At 35.7% G+C, this 18,924-nt stretch overlaps 1 protein-coding gene across 1 annotated transcript; it reads right to left on the reverse strand.

The window, feature by feature from the left end:
* Window positions 1-7,447: 7,447 nt before the first annotated feature.
* On the reverse strand, window positions 7,448-18,621 carry LOC120625860 (serine/threonine-protein kinase stk11). Its single transcript, XM_039893107.1, has 6 exons — window positions 17,550-18,621; window positions 16,530-16,715; window positions 15,716-15,852; window positions 14,587-14,775; window positions 13,350-13,510; window positions 7,448-7,823 (listed from the first exon to the last, which is right to left on the reverse strand). The coding sequence occupies exons 1-6, from the start codon at window positions 18,093-18,095 to the stop codon at window positions 7,702-7,704; spliced, it is 1,341 nt and encodes a 446-aa protein (XP_039749041.1). The 5' UTR covers window positions 18,096-18,621; the 3' UTR covers window positions 7,448-7,701.
* Window positions 18,622-18,924: the final 303 nt, after the last annotated feature.

Raw genomic sequence — 18,924 nt, forward strand, 5'->3', positions numbered from 1 at the left:
TATCTGTGTTATGTTGCTCATATAATCAGTTCAGGCACTACGCAGTGTGCACATACATCCATGGAAGCGCCTCAGAATAGTTAGGTACACGTTCTAGACCTCACTTTTTCATAAAAATTCTACATATTAATATTAGCGATGAAAGATAAAGCGTACCTATATTAAATCTCATTACAATGTGGTTTAAAATATAACCTTTACAAAAAACTACAGTAACATTAATAACAACTTCCATAAATAACAAAACACATTTTAATTGCAGAAGACAATGACGAAAGACATCATAAATTGTGCACAAATCGCTTAAACTAGACTACGGCGAAGAAAAAGGAGTACGTATTTTACTGTCTATGTTTTTTAGTACTTAGTTGTTCCAGTCCGTTATCCGTAATGGGGCGGTATTATTTTGATAAATGAGATGGAATTTAGCCAAATGCATTGAGGTCTGTATTAAATAAAAGGTTACCTATATCTACTAGTAAGCATGTTCGAATATGGGCCATAAATTGTTTAACAAATCTCAAATAATATTCTTGACACACGTGCCTTAAAGGGCAGGTATTAGGTAGGTATGTCGTACGTTGATTAGAGGTTAGATACTTACCCGCATTGGGGCGGCGACATGGTTTCTTAGCTCTTCATCCCTCGTTTCATAGTTATAGGAAAGAAACTAATGAAGAATCTAAAAAAAAAAAACTAAGTAGGGCGTCAGAGTGACAAGCAAGTACTTGACACTCCCCGTTAAAGTACTTGTGTTCCGATACAATGCTCGTGGAAATTGGAATCCAACAATGGAAACTAGGTCTGTATTAAAGTGCACTGCATTTGTGTAAGAATGCAGTGACTCGTTAAATTCTTATTCAGAGAGTCTTTGTAATGAATCTGAACTTGTGTTATCACTAATTTATTGTATACACATTTGTGAAAAGTTATTTACCCTAGATGAAAGGAAGGCCACGTTACATAAATAACCCTTATACCTAATAGAGGTATTTATCAAGAGCTTAGGGTCTGTGCACACCAAGTTTTAAAACGCGCTGTCGACGCCCGTTTTATAGCGATACGCACGTGAGTCAGACACACGCTGTAGACCTTCGCAAACCTGTATAAAGTTAAACACGCCACTGAATGACAGACGTTATACCTACAAACGCGATGGCATATTGCGTTTTTAAGCAGAACCTCGTCCGTAGTAGCCAGATAGCGTCGGTCACTCGTTAGTATCGCGTGTTTAAATAACTATGCAAACGCGAGTGTGTATCAATACTGTGCGCTGAGTGCGAGATTATCTATTCGATCGCGTAAAAGTTAACTATGATTTGTGTGTTGTCGAAAGAGCGTCATCTAGGGACCAGAGATAAAAATTTATCTTCTCTCACAGCTTAATCAACTCAGGGGATATAATCAACGGGGGATATATTTTTTGTCTTCTGTCTGTGCTAGCCTAGGTAAGTTAGGATAGTGTGCCCTGTCCATTGCCACTTAAGCTCCACAGCTATGAAGCTACAAAGTTCTTTTAAAACTATTGCCTAGTGCGAAATTTTCTCTCTACGTTAATACATAACTTATTAGAACGAGTGAAAGTTAACTACGATTTATATGGAATCGCAAGAGTCATCTAGATTCAATGCTGGGAAACAGCATTGCTACTGGACGGCGCTCTTCTGCTCAGACTAGGCACTCAGATCTCATTTAATCACGTAGAAGAGATCGTGTAATATTACACACGGTAGCTGCGTTGCCAGTTTCTTTCTTGGCTGGATCTTGGCTGACACACCGTCGTGTGTCTTGATACCCCGAGCATATTGCGTGTCATCATACCAAACTCTTACGCTTGATAACATACGAACATAACATATAACATACGAATAAGTACCTATTGCCCGCGTTCTTCGTCCGAGTTTATTACAGTTTTTTGGCAAATGACATGGGAAACCTGTTTTCCTGGGATGTAAAGTAGCCTTTCGTCTCTTCCGGCTTTTCAACTAACTCTATGCCAAATATGTTGATTGGTTGCTTAGTTAGGGCGTAAAGGAAGGACCAACAAACCAACACTTTCTATGTTAAATGTTAAATGTTAAATGTTACACTGCACATGTTCTTCACTGTTAAATGAATACACTGCACATTCTTTAGCTTCCGGTCCAATGAACGCCTACTCGACACAATTTAACAATGAATATTTTGAGTAACTCCGAAAGCTGACGCGTCGTTTTATAAAAAATTTAGAATTGAATAAACACTATTTGCCAATATAAACGATAAGTAAGGCTATTCAATATAATTTCAACACGAATGCAAGAAGACAGGGGTTCTAAGTTTAGGTATGACGCTTTGTGCGTCAACTCAAACTAAACTCAGCGCTTTAAATTTGGTTTGAAAGACGTAGAGAGTGATCCACCCAAAATTAATTACTTATACATCAAATCTAAAAACATCAGGTGGCAGGTTGAATTAGGTTATAGATATCTTTATCTCACTCTTTAATGTAAAAAAGAATAGCATTAATACTAAAATCAAATCTGTTACCTGAAAATTTTGGAACAGATTCATTTTATTTACTTCTTTCATCTAGCACGTACATGTTGAGATTATTATGTGTCAACACTGACTTCAAATGATTTTTGAAGTATTTAGATGTCATAGGTAATCTGGACACTATATTAATGTGTACAAAATTATAGAGCGTAAACGTCGCCAAAACTAGACGTATAGGCGCGTATAGGCCACTATTAAATTACCAAGGCAACATAAACTATGCTTTGTCTAGTTTAGGATGATAGTTTTGGTTGGCACGCCCGTCAAGTTTCGTGCCAAAAGTCCTCCTCCTATACGAGTTATATATCAACTTTAGGGTAGGCAGTTCTTTTGTGCATGTACAAAGTGCACGCCAAAGCGTAATACTATCAATTTGAACTTTTGTATGTTTGGATGTCTGTTGCTCCATCACGCAACTAAAACATTTTGAATTTAATTTTAATCTAAGATCGCTTGAACGCCTTCAGGTACTCCGAAAGATTCAAAAGTTCGCGCAGGAATACCTAACTACAACCATATTCCAAGTGTGTGAACTAGTGGCTTCGTATATATAAAATTGGAATTATGAGCTAGTTTACAATATATTATGTCAATGTTACAATTTGTAATGAGTGATACAAAAATATGAATAAATGCAATGAATTACATACTATTAGGTACAAAGATCATAAAAAGTGCAGAATGCAAATATGAAAAAGAACAAGTACAGAAAAAGTGAGGTCTCTTAATTAACGAGACAAGTTTGTAATTTGAATTTCAGACTACACACTTGTTAGTCGATGCTCCTGAACAAACAAGAGTTAACTCTGAAACACCTATTATATCTAACATTTAACATAAGTAGGAAACACCAAAGTTTAAATTTACTTTTTTTTACGCCCCGGCAACCTTGATTTAAGAAAATAGAAATCGGCTTCATTATTTAATTTTCTTCACTTGTTTTTGCCAATTGCGCTTTTGGCTTTGAGTTAGGGTGCTGCCCAAATTTTGTTGTCATTCAGACAAACTATCAAGAATTTCGCAAAACCAGCCCCGAATAGCTGACGTTGTCAACCCTTGACCCATGAGTTAAGGCGAAATGTATATTTTTACTAAGCATATGATAATAATCGTTAAATCCCGCAAAACATAAAGGCTAGACCACAATGTGCGGAAGAAGTGCCACTGCGGCATAGCAAAATCCATAGAATGCCGCACGGTGCAGTTCAGGTGCCAGATATTCTGAAACTGATTCGCTCGAACTACAAAACATTTTCTTAGTTTATTGAAGCTTCTAAGGGTTTGTTTACTTAAGGCATAAGTAGTTACGTATCGCTATGATGAAAAAGTAGGTGGACACGATAGCCATACTTCGTTTACTAATGCCTTATTATAGTTTGATCAGTTATAAAAGTTTAATGAGAAAATTAACTGTTTACAGGAAACCATAGTTGGGGCTATATCGATCATAACATATCATGTTTGCTAGAATTGTTAGTGAGTACCTATATTAATAGAGTGGTTTAGAACCTATTGAAGTACACGATTAGATATAAGATTTATTTAACAATTGCTATATTTTAAGACACGTTAATATAGTTATGGAAGTAAATGTAAATTAAGGTTTAAAGATATTTATTTTTTAAAGGCGCATCCACATTTACGCACGCGCACAAACCGTTTCGCATACGTTAATCTTAAGCACATATTGTGGCCGTTCACGACCAGTTTGCGAACTAGTTCGTATGCATACTGCAGCTGTGGATTCGCCTTAGATGATCTCGATATAGCCTCTACGAATCATCCACTCCTAAAAAAATATAACAAAAAACTTTTTTTATGGATTTATTAAAAAAAAAAGTTTTAGTAAGTTTTACACGTTTTTTTTATCCAATATTTTATTGCCACTTTTTAATTAAGCCTATGACAGCAACTACATAATTTTTTTGTTCAAAAAGAAGTCGCATTTCACTACATCTAACAAACGTTAAGAAAAATATTGCACTACACCTTATTTTACAATTTTATTGTCCTAATTTTATATATTTTATGAATGCAATATTGACCTTAAATAATTAATTTGAAAAATTGAGGCGATTTTAAAAACATTGCCTGACGTAATTAGAAAAATAGATTTTAATTTAATACCTTTTATCTTTTTCCATACCTTAATCTAATAGCAAATGGTCATCAATAAGTTTATTAAGTTTACATAATATCTACACATTGCAACAACCTTGGCTACATTATCGGGGGATATTCGCCAAGTCAAGTCTGAAACTTGGTTTTAAGTCTGAAAAAGTCGCCATTTTCATACAACACGGCATTATAAGTAAGTAAGCCGTCAAGGAACGACGTCAAAAAAACATTCACTTTTAGAATTCTAGAATAACTTTCCGTTTAGTAAAAATAAAGGCATAAGAAATTTAAATAAACTCGCAGTGTGACATTCTATAAATTCAAGTTCAAATTCAAATATTCTTTATTCATATAGGCCTAACACAGGCACTTATGAAGCGTTCATACAAAAATATGTTTACACAATTGTAAACATATTTTGTGTACAGTTGTTGTGTACATAATTGTAAGGTAATGGTAATTGTAAGGTGATCACTTCGTTCACCAATTTATACCATAACTTTATACTATACTCATAAAATTACCGTGTTGAACTGTTGTGAATTAATATAAATGATGTTTAAGTATTAGAATTTTAGAATTTGCAAGGGCCCCATTTAGAGCCTGATACAGTAACGGTTCAGAAAACTAGAAAAATAATGAGAATTACTTTACATCACGTATTCACCAATGGTACCACTTTAGCCGGATTCATATTATACTGTGTTGTGACGCACGGACGAGGTACAACGCAAACGGTGTTGACGCACATCACGTGATTTATGAATTCGATAGGCCTCGGATGTACCTACCCACGCGAAACGATAAGACACAGACACGTATGTGTAATGTGAATGCGGCTTTAGTTTTCTAAAAGTATCAAAACTTATGAACTTGCCTAGGGCACTGGTTTTGTCTGTTTACCGTTCGCTTTTTTAGTTTCGTATTCCGTATGAGACTAAGCAAAAACGGAAACCGTAAAATCCACTAAATTCTATTCAAAATAATATTTCCATTCCATTCCTACTACACTGCAGGGTCTTACTGAAGCATTCTGAAGCATACACACGTACAGAATCCGTCAAACGAAGATCCTCAGAATTTAAAACAAAATAATTTTAGAGAGGATTTCTTAAAGATTTCATTATATGCGAGTAGCGAAATGCAACTTCAGGTAACGGCAGGCCTATGTAACATTGAAATCACAATAAGACTATTAAATGGGACTTTTGTATCACTTTACTATATCCTAGAGACAACTCAAATTCACTTCTTAAATAGGTATATTGACAAATAGAACCAGGAATTCATACGTCCAAACATTTCTTAAAAAACAAATTTTAATTAATCGCTAATGCGAAATTCTATATTCCAAGAATCATGAAAAGCAATTATTTTATTTTGATTTCAAACAAATATCGAAGTAGGCAACAAAAATGATTACTAAACATGTGATTGCAAATATTAAGCCTCTATTAACAAACATATATTTCATACTACAAAGTATGAAAGTAGATCCGATTGCAGCGTTAGCGCAATCAGATTCTTAGAACCTAACATAACACTTTATAGTAAGTAATACAGTTTGTGAATAAAGGTTTTAAATGTATTGAGCGAGAACATAAAAATGCTTTATTCTCTCAGACCCTTCATAACCTTAAATAAAACACATTAAAATTTAAAGATAATTATATTATATCACTTTAACGGACGTCAATTTTACGACACAAAAGGATTCATGTGCAATTTGAGAATATAATTTAAGGCGTCTCGAATTTGAAGATCAATGAGGAGCAACAGTAAGTGTGTCTACAAACCAAAGCCGCCGACCTGACGACACGGTTTGGTTAGTCGGCGGCATCATATCTCGTTAAGAGTCGGAAAGCGAAGGAGTCAGCACGCAGTCAGCTACCTTCGACAATGCTGAGCACTTAGTGCGTATATGTCGCCAACTCTTTTAGTCGCATGTCACCGGGAATCAAATGCGGGCGCCGCCATCGTCGACAGTCTTTTACAGTTCACTGCTGGACTAAAACCTCTCCCAACGAGTCTTGACCAAGCTGGGCAGACGCGTTGGTGGTTGCAGTAGATGGTAACACAGAAAATGCTGCTACCAAATCCCTGTTTTATTCCCACCCGTGTTGACAACTGTATGCTGCTCTGCCGTCACCACACGGCACAAAAATGATTCCCTTATAATAAATTCGTCATCACCAGACCGCGGGGCTGCGTTAGCTGGGGGTTGGTGGTTTCAGTGTGTAGACGCCTTTACTGTTTCTAGACTAGTCAGGAATCCGTCTAGAGGCCGCTTTACATTCGCACGCAAATTCCGAGAACAAGCCTCAAACCATGTGGTACCGTTTTATTGAATCTTCGAGGTTCGCGTCACGTTCACACCCGATTTCCGTCGATTTTTCGCGTATTAATCAAACGCATACTTTTGAGGAACAATGGCAGTTCTTGCCACAATTTGCCATGAATTCGCGGGCGATTGTAGAGTGGGCTCTTCTAAGCTATCGCTGGCTTCTCTCTCAGTGCTGTATTGCACACAAAGCATTCAATTACAAACAATTAACAGACATAGGTGTAACAAACAACATTTCAGTACAAGACAACACTCATAAAACGCTATGTATCAATTACATGAATAAACAATGTATCGTTAAAATTTTCTTACCTGACTTATAATTCTAACAATCCAAAAGTATGTTTTAGATAATACGAAAAAAAACAATTGTTAAAAAAATATTTATTTATTATATAATTCAATTAAAATATAAAAAGAGATTTATTTTTATGTATGTATCTTTTTTCGTTTTTTTCATGTATTTAAAACATACTTTTGACTACAAAGATATTGTTTAAGACAAATAAGAAAAAAATGACTTTAGACTATAATATGATCTTCGGCAGCGGGAACTGGAACAAGATGTTGTAGATGCGGTTTGTGGGTGTTTTCTTGACCTACGTGAAATACAGTCATAAAACATGAATCGACATCGAGTGACAATGTAAAACGGCTCTTATGTACTTGCTCAATAAGGGTTGTCGTTAGTTGTGCGAGGATCACGTAAGTCGGCAAGACGGCAGCCGGCCGCACGAAGAGTGCCAGCGCCGCTTGCACTGAGACGACTCAGCGTCCGACAGCTCTGCTGTAGACATCGTCCGGGAACCGCCATCATTTAGTTCTGCAAAGTAAGCAATCTTACAATACTAGCAAATTTATAAAACACACGTTTTCTAGCATTTTGCATCATCATTATAATTAATAAATATACTACGACAATACACACATCGCCATCTAGCCCCAAAGTAAGCGCAGCTTGTGTTATGGGTACTAAGATAACTGATGAATATTTTTATGAATAATATAAATATATATTTAAAATTTTAAAATAAACACCCAGACACTGAAAAACATTCATGTTCATCACAAAAACATTTTCCAGTTGTGGGAATCGAACCCACAGCCTTGACTCAGAAAGCAGTGTCACTGCCCACTGCGCCAATCGTCCGTCCATCACCGCCCAATTACAGGGCACGGGTCTCATCGCAGTATGTGAAGGATTTAAGACTCAATCCAACACTTTTTTTTATTCCACTTCAAGTAGTAATTCAATCAAGTAATAATGCAGTCTAATATGGGAGCGGGCTAACATGTTGGCGGGTACAGAAGTTATATTAACCCTAACCCCCATGAACCGATGTACGATGTCGGATTCTATGCGACATCACATCGGAATACAACACACTGGTCAATCGCGTAATGGTGGAATTAACACGCCTTTGATAAAAATATAGACAACTCTCAGGCATGCAGGTTACCTGAAGATCTTTTTCTTAAAGTTAGTCATATTTAATCACGCTCATAACTTCGAAAAGTAAGAGGCCACTTGGCGATATTACAGTATGTCTAAACCGTAAGATTTTAACGATAAAGCGGTCCAAATTGCAACGATAGAATATTTTTAAAACTCACTGTTAAAGGCTATTCCTCAATGGGGATGAGCAAAACAGATGGGGCATATCCCAACAACCAACAGATCTTAATTCGATGAGATTATTTTTGTACTAGGAAGCTCAAAGTAGTAGTTTTCTTTTTTCTTTTTATAGCGCTTTCTTTAATTACGTTTCTCAAAGGTCAAAATACAATTAAAAAAACTCAATCAGATACACAGATATTGATAAAAATCTCTAGGAAGATAAACTGTTACTATGTGGGCTCATCACAAATCGCTTTGGAAGCTAATGATCTTAATTCGATGAGATTATTTTTGTATAGGAAGCTCAAAGTAGTAGTTTTCTTTTTTCTTTTTATAGCGCTTTCTTGAATAACATTTCTCAAAGGTCAAAATACAATTAAAAAAACTCAATCAGATATACAGATAGCTCTAGGAAGATTACCACTGTTACCATGTGGGCTCCTCAAAAATCGCTTTGGAAGCTAATGATCTCAATTCGATCAGATTATTTTTGTACTAGGAAGCTCAAAGTAGTAGTTTTATATTTTCTTTTTATAGCGCTTTCATGAATTACGTTTCTTAAAAGCCATAATACAATAAAAATACCTCACATAACTGAGCATGTAAGAAATCTAATCTTTTAACTAAATATGCCCGTTACTGTATGACCTACAACTTTTTACGCAATTTCGTACCAGCCAGTAGAGTATAATAACTAATATAAATAGAAATAAATTAAAAAATTACATAAAGCTGTTGGTATCGAGGAAAATGACCCATCCTTTATTTATGTTAAAAACAGAAACACAACTCGCTTATTAGTGGCTTATTTATGGAATCGAACTATGTTAGTGACATGTTATATGCATTTAATTAGTGTTAGGACTTTGTAATGCGGTTCTGCGGCACACGGATTTATTTTTCGTCAACACTTTCATTCTACGAACCTAACTCATAGAGCAAATGCGAGCTCGAATTTGACCCGCTTTGCGATATTCACCAGAATCTGCAAATTATTTACAATGAATAGGTAAAAGCCTAAAAGGAGAATGTACTTTGAGATCAATTATTAAAATATAAATAGATCTATTATTAAAATTTGAATAAATACGTAATATTTGTAGTATTTACCCAAAAACAAAATAACTTTACTTACAATGAAGTAATGCTTGTTTATTCAAAAACAAATTCAAATTCAAATTCAAACTTTCTTTATTCATGTAGGCCTATCACAGGCACTTATGAAGCGTCATACATATAAGTTTACATAATTGTAAGGGGATGGTGATAACTTCGTTCGCCAACTTAAACCTAAAGCTACGAGGGTTCCAAACGCGCCCTGGTCTAAGAAGAGCCCACAACAAACTTAGCCAGGATTTTTTTTTGTTATCACAATCTCACAGTTTATTTAAATTAAGCTATGAAGCTAGAGCAATTCACACCCAAGCTTTAAGTAATCCTTAATATTTTAATATAATTTTTCTGTAAGCTTACGTTTTATATAAACTTTGAACTTATTGAGACTTTATTGCCAATACTATCACATCACATCAATAGCCTGTAGCAGTCCACTGCTCGATGTGAGGCCTCTCCTAACTTTGATCTTACCAAAACGAAAAAAATGTATTATAAATAATACTCTTACGTTTGCTCGCAGCTATGGAGGGTAGAGGTAAGGAGAGTCATCTTATATGGGAGAAAAGTTGAAAAAGTGTCCAGTTGTATGCGCTAAATAACAGTTCAAAAATCCTCCACAATGGCGCTGGTGGATGCACAGGGTATGGTATGAATGTAGCAATCGTAGATGAATTGAAGTATGCCGAGTTAAAAAATTTAATGTCATTATCGACTAAAGTAGTTAATTATTGAGAATTTCAACAACTTACGTTGCACAAAATATTGTGGTAAATATAACCTTACTTCCTTGTTTATTTTTCAAGCCTACTCTAACAATATTTGGTTTGGCGCTTCTTTTAAGAATGTGGCGCCATCCTAATTTAATACATTTTAACGACACTTTTTCATATACACAGATGATCCTCCTTTCCTCTACCCTCCATACTCGCAGCGCAATATTAAAACGGTTATATCCTCGGTATTTCTTGTAGAAGTTTAATTTCGTTTTACAATCTGTCGTCCTAATCTATCATAATAATAATTGTAAATAATATTTGTTCATAAAAATATATATAATATTTTGAAAATATTAAGCAATAAATGGGGAAATCCCTTTATGGAGCACTGGGTTGGTACACACTCACACACCAAGTGCTCAATAGGGTACCTTAGTTAGAAGATTCCTAATTATTTATTATTTATAGGTTTGACAAATTTTAATTCATAATATAGTAAATAAGATAATTGTTATTGTTGTAGCTATGGATTTTTATCAGAATTAAACGTTATTATTATTGTATACCTTATTACGGTAAAAAATTAAATATGTAAATATATTTTACAAATTTTTAAACATAATGCAATGATATTTCGTATAAAGTTAGTATTACTATCGATGAACATGTATATGATATCAATTATTTTCCATACATTTTGTAAGTAAGTCACCACTCACCGGGTACTATTTGTATTATCTACCGTGACCACCGTGATTGTTTAGTTTAAAATGTTCACACTTATGAGGCAATTTACATTAAAAAGTAATATACAATGGATGATAAGTGTGCATTGTGGTGTCATATTAATTAATTGAACAAATGAAGCGCATAAGGAAGACGATAACAAGAACTACGAAGAACTAGAATTACGAAGTTTAAGTTCTTGGCCGGTCCGGGATGTCGAGAGAGGTCGCCTGAAAATCAGCGCTGTAGCAGTGATCACAAAACCACTGCTAGAGCATAACGCTGAGGCGATACTCTGTTTGGGAGGAACAACACCACAGATACATATGTCACTGCCAACAGGGAACTATATTTGTTTGTTTTTAGCATATTTATTTTTTAACCAAATTTTAAGATCCTTTCTTTTATTTTTAAAAAGTTTAAGTTTATATGTTAATTGCTATGTGTTGTTTTTTTCCCAAATAAAAGATTTTATTTATTATTTATTTATTTAAGTATCATTCGCCTGTATCCTGACACAATATACCTACTATAGCTGGTAAACTAATTGCATTTTTGAGGCAAGTGCATTTCAACATTGCCTTCTATCTTATGTACCGTAATTGTCGTCAAACGAAAGTCGCAACCCTATATACAACGTTTAAATAAAAACTAAAATAATAGTTGACAGGCTTTAGAGTTGCATTATGTACTGTCTCTGAGACTTATATGTGAAACCGAAAACCTAATAGTTTTTACTGAAAGAAATCAGATACAGCCCTAACATCACATGCAAAATTAAAATCATGTGACTCCTGTCACTTTATTAGGTACGCGTCGCGTAGCGTAGGTACTATGTGCGTGTCGGTCCTTTTCTTCAATAGGGTTGTCATAAGTAAACACTTAGAATGTTTCGAATTCGTTTCTATGGAAAAATAAATATGCTTCTTTTGATTAAATATTTTTACAGGGCGATTCCTTATGAAATATACTTATGCACTCTTCAACAGTATTTCGTAATTTAGTTACACGTTGTATATTAGATTTAAAAAAATCCCAGAGGCCCAAGTCTTACTTAATGAAAAAGTAATTTACGCAGATCCGCCGCTAGTCGATTCGGCGCCCACATGCAACGAAAATGTTTACTTCTTCACAGACAGTTTTTCAAAACAACACTCGAATGAATATGACAAATGTTTAGTCAAAGAAAAGAAAGGTAGGTATACGTTCTTTATGTCTGGTTCCAACAACCCCAAATTTGTAAAGTCGTCCAAACGCTGCAAGCAACGGTTCGATAAAATAGAACTTGCAACTGCGATCCTATCTTGCAGCGTCATAATGTTATGTGCGGAAGAGGACAATGGAGTACGTCTCTCATCTCGCCCGTCTGGAGATGTGTAGCTAATACGAGCGCCGCGTTTAGCTTCCCGAAAGCGTCTCGCTCGACAACGGTGGAGACTGTGAGTGAACCTAGTTGCGAAACTAACTGCTTATTCTATTTATAACGTTTCAAAATTCTTGCTCGGTGAAGAATTGGTGCGCTGAGGCGTAATGCCGCACTACGAGGTAAGGGATGACGCTGGGACTGTGTAGCACATCCAAGCGCCGCTGTCAGGTTCCCACAAGCGTCTCGCTCGACAACGGTGAAGACTGTTAGTGAACCTAGCTGCAAAACTAACTGCTAATTTTATTTAACGTGTCACAACTCTCGCTCGTTGAAGTATTGGTGCGCGGAGTCGTAATGCCGCTCTACGAGGTAACGGATGACGCTGGGTTTGTTTAGCTTGTCCAAGCACCGCTGTCAGGTTCCCACAAGCGTCTCGCTCGACAACGGTGGACACTGGTAGTGAACCTAACCGCGAAACTAACTGCTAATTCTATTTAACGTGTCACAATTCTCGCTCGGTGAATAATTGGTGCGCGGAGAAGTAATGTGGAGTCACGGTGGAGCTATGCGTCTCGTCTCGCCTCGCTTTGGTCAGGTTAACACAAGCGTTTTGCTTGACAATGGTGGAAACTGTGAGCGAACCCAGCTGTGGAACTTACTGCTAATTCTATTTAACGTGTCACAACTCTCGCTCGTTGAAATATTGGTGCGCGGAGTCGTAATACCGCTCTACGAGGCAAGGGATGACGCTGGGTTTGTTTGAAACGCACGAACCCAGCTGTGGAACTAGTTGCTACTGCTATTTACCGTGTCGCAGTTCCCGTTCGGTGAAGAAGTGGTGCGCGGAGGCGTAATGTCGCTCCACGAGGTAGGGGACGACAGTGGAGCTGTGCAGCTCATCCGAGCGCCGCGAACGGGGGCCCACGACCGTCTCACCCGACAACAGCGGAGGCCGGGAGCGAACCCAGCTATGGAGCAAACATTTACTGTTTTAAATAGACACAATGTTATTTAGTAATCTATACAGAGCTATCTAAAGACGGCCGATTGGCGCAGTGGGCAGCGACCCTGCTTTCCGATTCCAAGGCCGTGGGATCGATTCGCACAACTGGAAAAATGTTGGTGTGATGAGCGCGAATGTTTTTAGTGTCTGGTTGTTAACATGTACATTATAAGTATTTATGAATATTATTTATAAAAATATTTATCAGTCATTTTAGTACCCATAGTTTAGTTTCGCCGATTAAAAAAAATTGTCCCCTGTGTAAGAAGACACCGCTCTGCCATAGCAAGAAATAAACATAAAAACGAGGGTAAGTATACAAACAAAAAAAAAAAAAATTGTGTTGATATTAGAAATAATAGACATGTTACATAGAAGAAGTTAACTAAAAAATAAAAATTAAAGAAAAAGGACATTACAATAAGTGCAAAGTAGTTCGCGTGCGTGTTTGTGAGTATGCGTGTGGGTGTGTGCGCGTATGTGTGTGTGTGTGTGTGTGTGTGTGTGTGTGTGTGTGTGTGTGTGTGTGTGTTGTCGTAGTATATTTATTTTCGTATATTTAGTATATTTATCTGTGTCATGAGCTAACGTAACTAAGCATCATTACTGTCTTCCGGTCTGAAGAGCGTGGTTGCCAGTGTTATTACAGTCACATGACGCTTAACAGACACAGGTTGCAATTTGTACATGTTCTTTGCCAATTGACATTTAAAGAATAATAATTTTTTTTTTTTCAATAACCTTCAATCCATACAAAAAATTAAAGTATGATACTAAAAACCCAAATATATAACCCAAAACAAGTTAGGTTATATTAGTTGCCTAGTGAAAACCGATTGGTGAAAGGTAATGCCTAGGAATCTTCTTCGATTAGGCGTTTACCTAGCATTGCCTTTTCCGTCAATAGTGAAAACGGGCTGATCTGATCGATGGTGTAATATAAAAGACTGATCGATGATCAGACAAAAATGGAATATACAACAAGACCAAAGCTTCTGTACCTCTTCTTTATAATGTTGTAACTGGTACTATGTAACTCACTCATGCCGCCTAATCTCCTGTACGGATGGTCGTTCATCAGGATTCCTCTTCAGCATGTGTATTAAAAGGCATTGTAGTGTTGGCGCTAGATTTTGTGGAGGGGGTGCCGGTTCTCCCCGCCCAATCGCCTCTAGCAGCCGATACACGTTATCACCTTCAAAGGGGTACCGCCCTGTAGTCATGTTGTATCTGCAAATAAGACCACCCTCTAGAAAAAGTTGGCCGTGCCCGTCGCTCGGCAAATGTGTAGTTTAACGATATTAAATACCAATAAATGCATAATTATATACATTATGCAATCAAGCATAGTCATCTCATTCTGGCTCAGAATGGAAAAGAATATTTATAAATGAATAAGTCATAAGCATCTGGATTACAATACTACATACTAGATCATTATACATTACAAAACAGATTTATTTCAATGCCATACATAGCTATTATGAAGTAAACAGAGGATTCAGTATGGAATTGTATAAATTGACAGTGGTACAAAGAGTACATTAAAAAGATACATTTCCTTACAAGCATTGTAACACAAAAGGAATTTTCCATTGTTACACATGGATTTAGGTCAGTTTATACTGTTGGCACACTCAGATTTAAATCAGCAGTTTGTGAGTCATTGCCAATATATAAATAAATTCATCATGAGTAATTAATTTTTACTAATTAATTTCCATTGGAAATGAATAAATGATGCTCCATGATATAGATCTATGTAAACTCAGTGAAGAGAAACTGGTAATGAGACTGCATATCATCTGCCACTGCCTTTCAGTAACGCATAACTGGCATCTATCGAGGGTAACACAAAAGCTTCCAGTCAAGATATTTTGGCTTTCTCTGACAGTAACTAGTATCTCTTGGAGGCATCAAGAGATACTAGTTGCTGACAGTGACCATCATAATACATTCTTAATGTACACAGTGGCAGCAAGTCACGCATCTATATAAAGAGAAGCAATTTTTTATTTGTAACCTAACTTATGCTTTGCCTGCTTGAAATTAGGGTCTTTCTAGTTCACCAGAGATGAGTTTGAAAAAGATACATTTTTGTTTAACTCATTGTAGTGGGGTTTGAGCCCTGCAAGCACTGAAATATACACTACATAGAATAATTACTTACAATGTGACTCCGCTACTCCATATATCAACTTTTATGCCCGAGAACTGTTCAGCTCCATTAGCAATCTCGGGTGGTTGAAATGCAGGAGAGCCCTGTCCAGTATAACATGTGTCCTCCGGTGAAAACATATCTAATGCCTGCAATATCATGATATTATATTATGCACGTTTCTCCAAATATTTATCTGGAAAAAGCCAAAGTGTATTCAAGTAAATAAAACATTTATATACAAATATTTTATTTCAATGGATTCCAACAATTACTTTATCAATTCTTAAGGGTATTAGTAAAATATTCCATGTATGAATAATAAATAAACAATTACTATAGGTAAAAACATCCTCTTATTTTAAAATTGGATAATAAAAATAAGTATGGGTTTTACTCCTGCTTGTTTTGAAATCTAACACTAACTTGGTAAGTTTTCTTTGAAAAGTACCAAGGTTTTACTGAATGCTTTACTCAATACCCAATCTATTGCAACAAATGTATAAGTTACTAGTGCCCTGTAGTACCCTGCCACACTTCGCTGTGTCACATTTTTATGGTATGGTTGAGAAATGAAAAACAAAACAAAAAAACACAACATACAAGTTTAATTTTGCAATACTTGTATAAGTTATGATATATCTATTGCTCAAAAATAGGCCTTTAGTTTAGTTAGTTTTTCTAATTCGCAGTTACTGGACCAAGGATATCTTTTTTTAACTTTCCAAAATACAAATTATTATGGTTACATAAACTGACCTAGCTGTTCTTTACCAGATAAACTTACTTTTCAATCAAATGAACACTAATATGTATTTATACTAACTTCAGCAACACCAAAATCAGTGATTTTCAACATTTGGTCCAACGTTAGAAGCAAGTTTCCCGGTTTTATATCTTTGTGTACCACCCCCTGCCCATGCAAATACTCTAAGCCATCTAGCAACTGGGTAAAGTATTCATGTGCTTGGCGTTGAGGAAATTTTTTACTAGGCGTTGACTCCAACATATCCTGAAAAAAATCAAAGGCTTTAATCATAAACTCGTGTTGACAATACTTGTATGAATTAGACATTATCTTCTTGTCCTTATCCCATGCTATGTGGGGTCCATACAACATGTCATCTTCTCTATTCGCTTCCATCAGCCACATCTCAATATCCACTCCTTTTACATGCACACAATCTTCCATAATAAGTAATTAGCATTGTTGGTCAGGTTCACAAGAGTTTTATATCAGTTATAATAATAATCAATACAGGAAAATAAATATGAACAATTAATTCAAAATAAACAGGCCAGCAGGCATTATTTATTAATATAAACTGTAACAATCCATAATAAGGCTATCACTTAACACTGTAATGTTGATGAAATATGTTTATCACCACAATAGGGATATTGACACTAATAATGTTTATTATATTTTATGTTCTGCATTGTATTATAAAGAAAATTAATTAATAGTATAACAAAAAAGAATGCACATAAGTGTAAGGTTTGAAGGAGCAAGTTCGGAACCTTGGTTTATTAAAATTTAGAAGTAGTTAATGGATTAATATCGGTCATTACAGGTTTACATATAAAATACTTTTTATTGTTAAGGTCCCAAGAACATCTGAACAATAATGAAACGTAGACAGGTTGTGCTAGATGATAATAAATAACTTTTTCAATATAGTTGATGGATTTTTGCATTTCATTGTAGTAGTGCCAACATATTATATACAATTGATTACTAAGTTCCCACAGGAATATCAGATTTAGCAAAGCTTGAACAGGTTTAGCTTGTGGATAATAAATAACTCTTTGATTAAATTTTTAGTACAATTGTTTAAATATTTACCTGAAGCACGCCAACACAAAACTCCATAACTAAATACATTTTTTGTTTCTCATCGTTGTAGATAACATCGACTAGTTCAATCACATTTTTATGTCTAAGTATTCGTAGTAGTTGTATCTCTCTCTGTACATTTTGTTCACCATTTGGTATTCTCCTTAACTTCCGCTTTTTTAAAATCTTCACAGCTCTCCTGCACAGCGTCTCTGAGTCCAGCATCTCCTTCACTTTACCATAAGAGCCTTCACCTAGCACATCCCCCATTACATACTTGCCTACCATTTTACATTTTTTCTTCTTGCTTCTATAAATTATATCTGCACTATCGACTCTATGAAAAAATAGGTTAGTGTGGTCTAAATTAAGATCTAAGTCTTCGATTTGATCATCATCCAACCAAGTAACGGAGTGTCGTCCGAGATTGCCCTCCAATAAAAAATTCTCCTCACTCTCTTGCGGTGCAATAATGTTCGATACTTCAAATTCTTCATTTTCTCCATCTGGAAGACTTTCACTACTACTGATTTTCCTGCACATTCTTGGATCCATTATCTATCAAAACAACACATTTGGAAAACTGTCCGTAAATCTATAATAACTACAAGGTCTTCTGCCGTCACGTATGTATAGCTCTGTTTATAAAATTATTTTACTCATCTTCTCAAAAAATATACCATCCGTGCCTGGTGGACTAAAGATTTATATAAAAAATATTTTTTTATTTACGATGTACATTATGTATGTGTGTACTGAAGGTAAATGGGTAAATAATAGCTATCTATTGGTAAATGGTAAATTGTGAAAATTGAAACCACGAAAATTGAAACATTGCAGTCCATAGATTACAAATACCATCACAGACACAGACCAAATACATTGATGTCCCGGACAATGACAATAAAAATGTCCTTCCACATTCTCGACAAACCACATTTTAAGGGGAAGTGGGAACAATTATTAGCGTGCAATGGCATGGCAAATGGCAATGGCAGTCAAATTCAACCAGTACGTTATGCCCCGTGCTCCGAGTGCACACCAACTTCGCCTCCCTCCGCTCGCCTCGGGCGGTTTTTTGGATAAATTCAAAGTAAATATATATACCATTCTTTTTTAATATGTGTAATATAATATATTCATAATGTTTTTTAAAAGTAATAAATACGAGAAAAACCTACTTAAAATCGTGTAAAATATTTTTTTGCTATGATTTTTTATAGATTAATTTATTAATTTTAAATTCATCATCAGCCTTTATTAACCAACGAGTATCATATGTGGCGGTTTGTCAACAACTGTATTGGACGAGAGTTTGAAGAGCTAGCGTTCGCCTTAGCATCACTTGCGTGCGTAGATTGCGTGTATTATGCACCACGGCAAA

This window comes from Pararge aegeria, chromosome 8 (assembly GCF_905163445.1).
Source record: "Pararge aegeria chromosome 8, ilParAegt1.1, whole genome shotgun sequence".
NCBI lineage: Eukaryota > Metazoa > Arthropoda > Insecta > Lepidoptera > Nymphalidae > Pararge > Pararge aegeria.

Coding starts and splice junctions, on each gene's coding strand:
- LOC120625860 (XM_039893107.1), bottom strand. CDS start 18,095: ATGGATCCAAGAATGTGCAGGAAAATCAGTAGTAGTGAAAGTCTTCCA. Junction 14,776..15,715: donor TGGAGTAGCGGAGTCACATT/GTAAGTAATTAT, acceptor TCTTATTTGCAG/ATACAACATGACTACAGGGC. Junction 7,824..13,349: donor CGAACGGGAACTGCGACACG/GTAAATAGCAGT, acceptor CTTACTTTGCAG/AACTAAATGATGGCGGTTCC.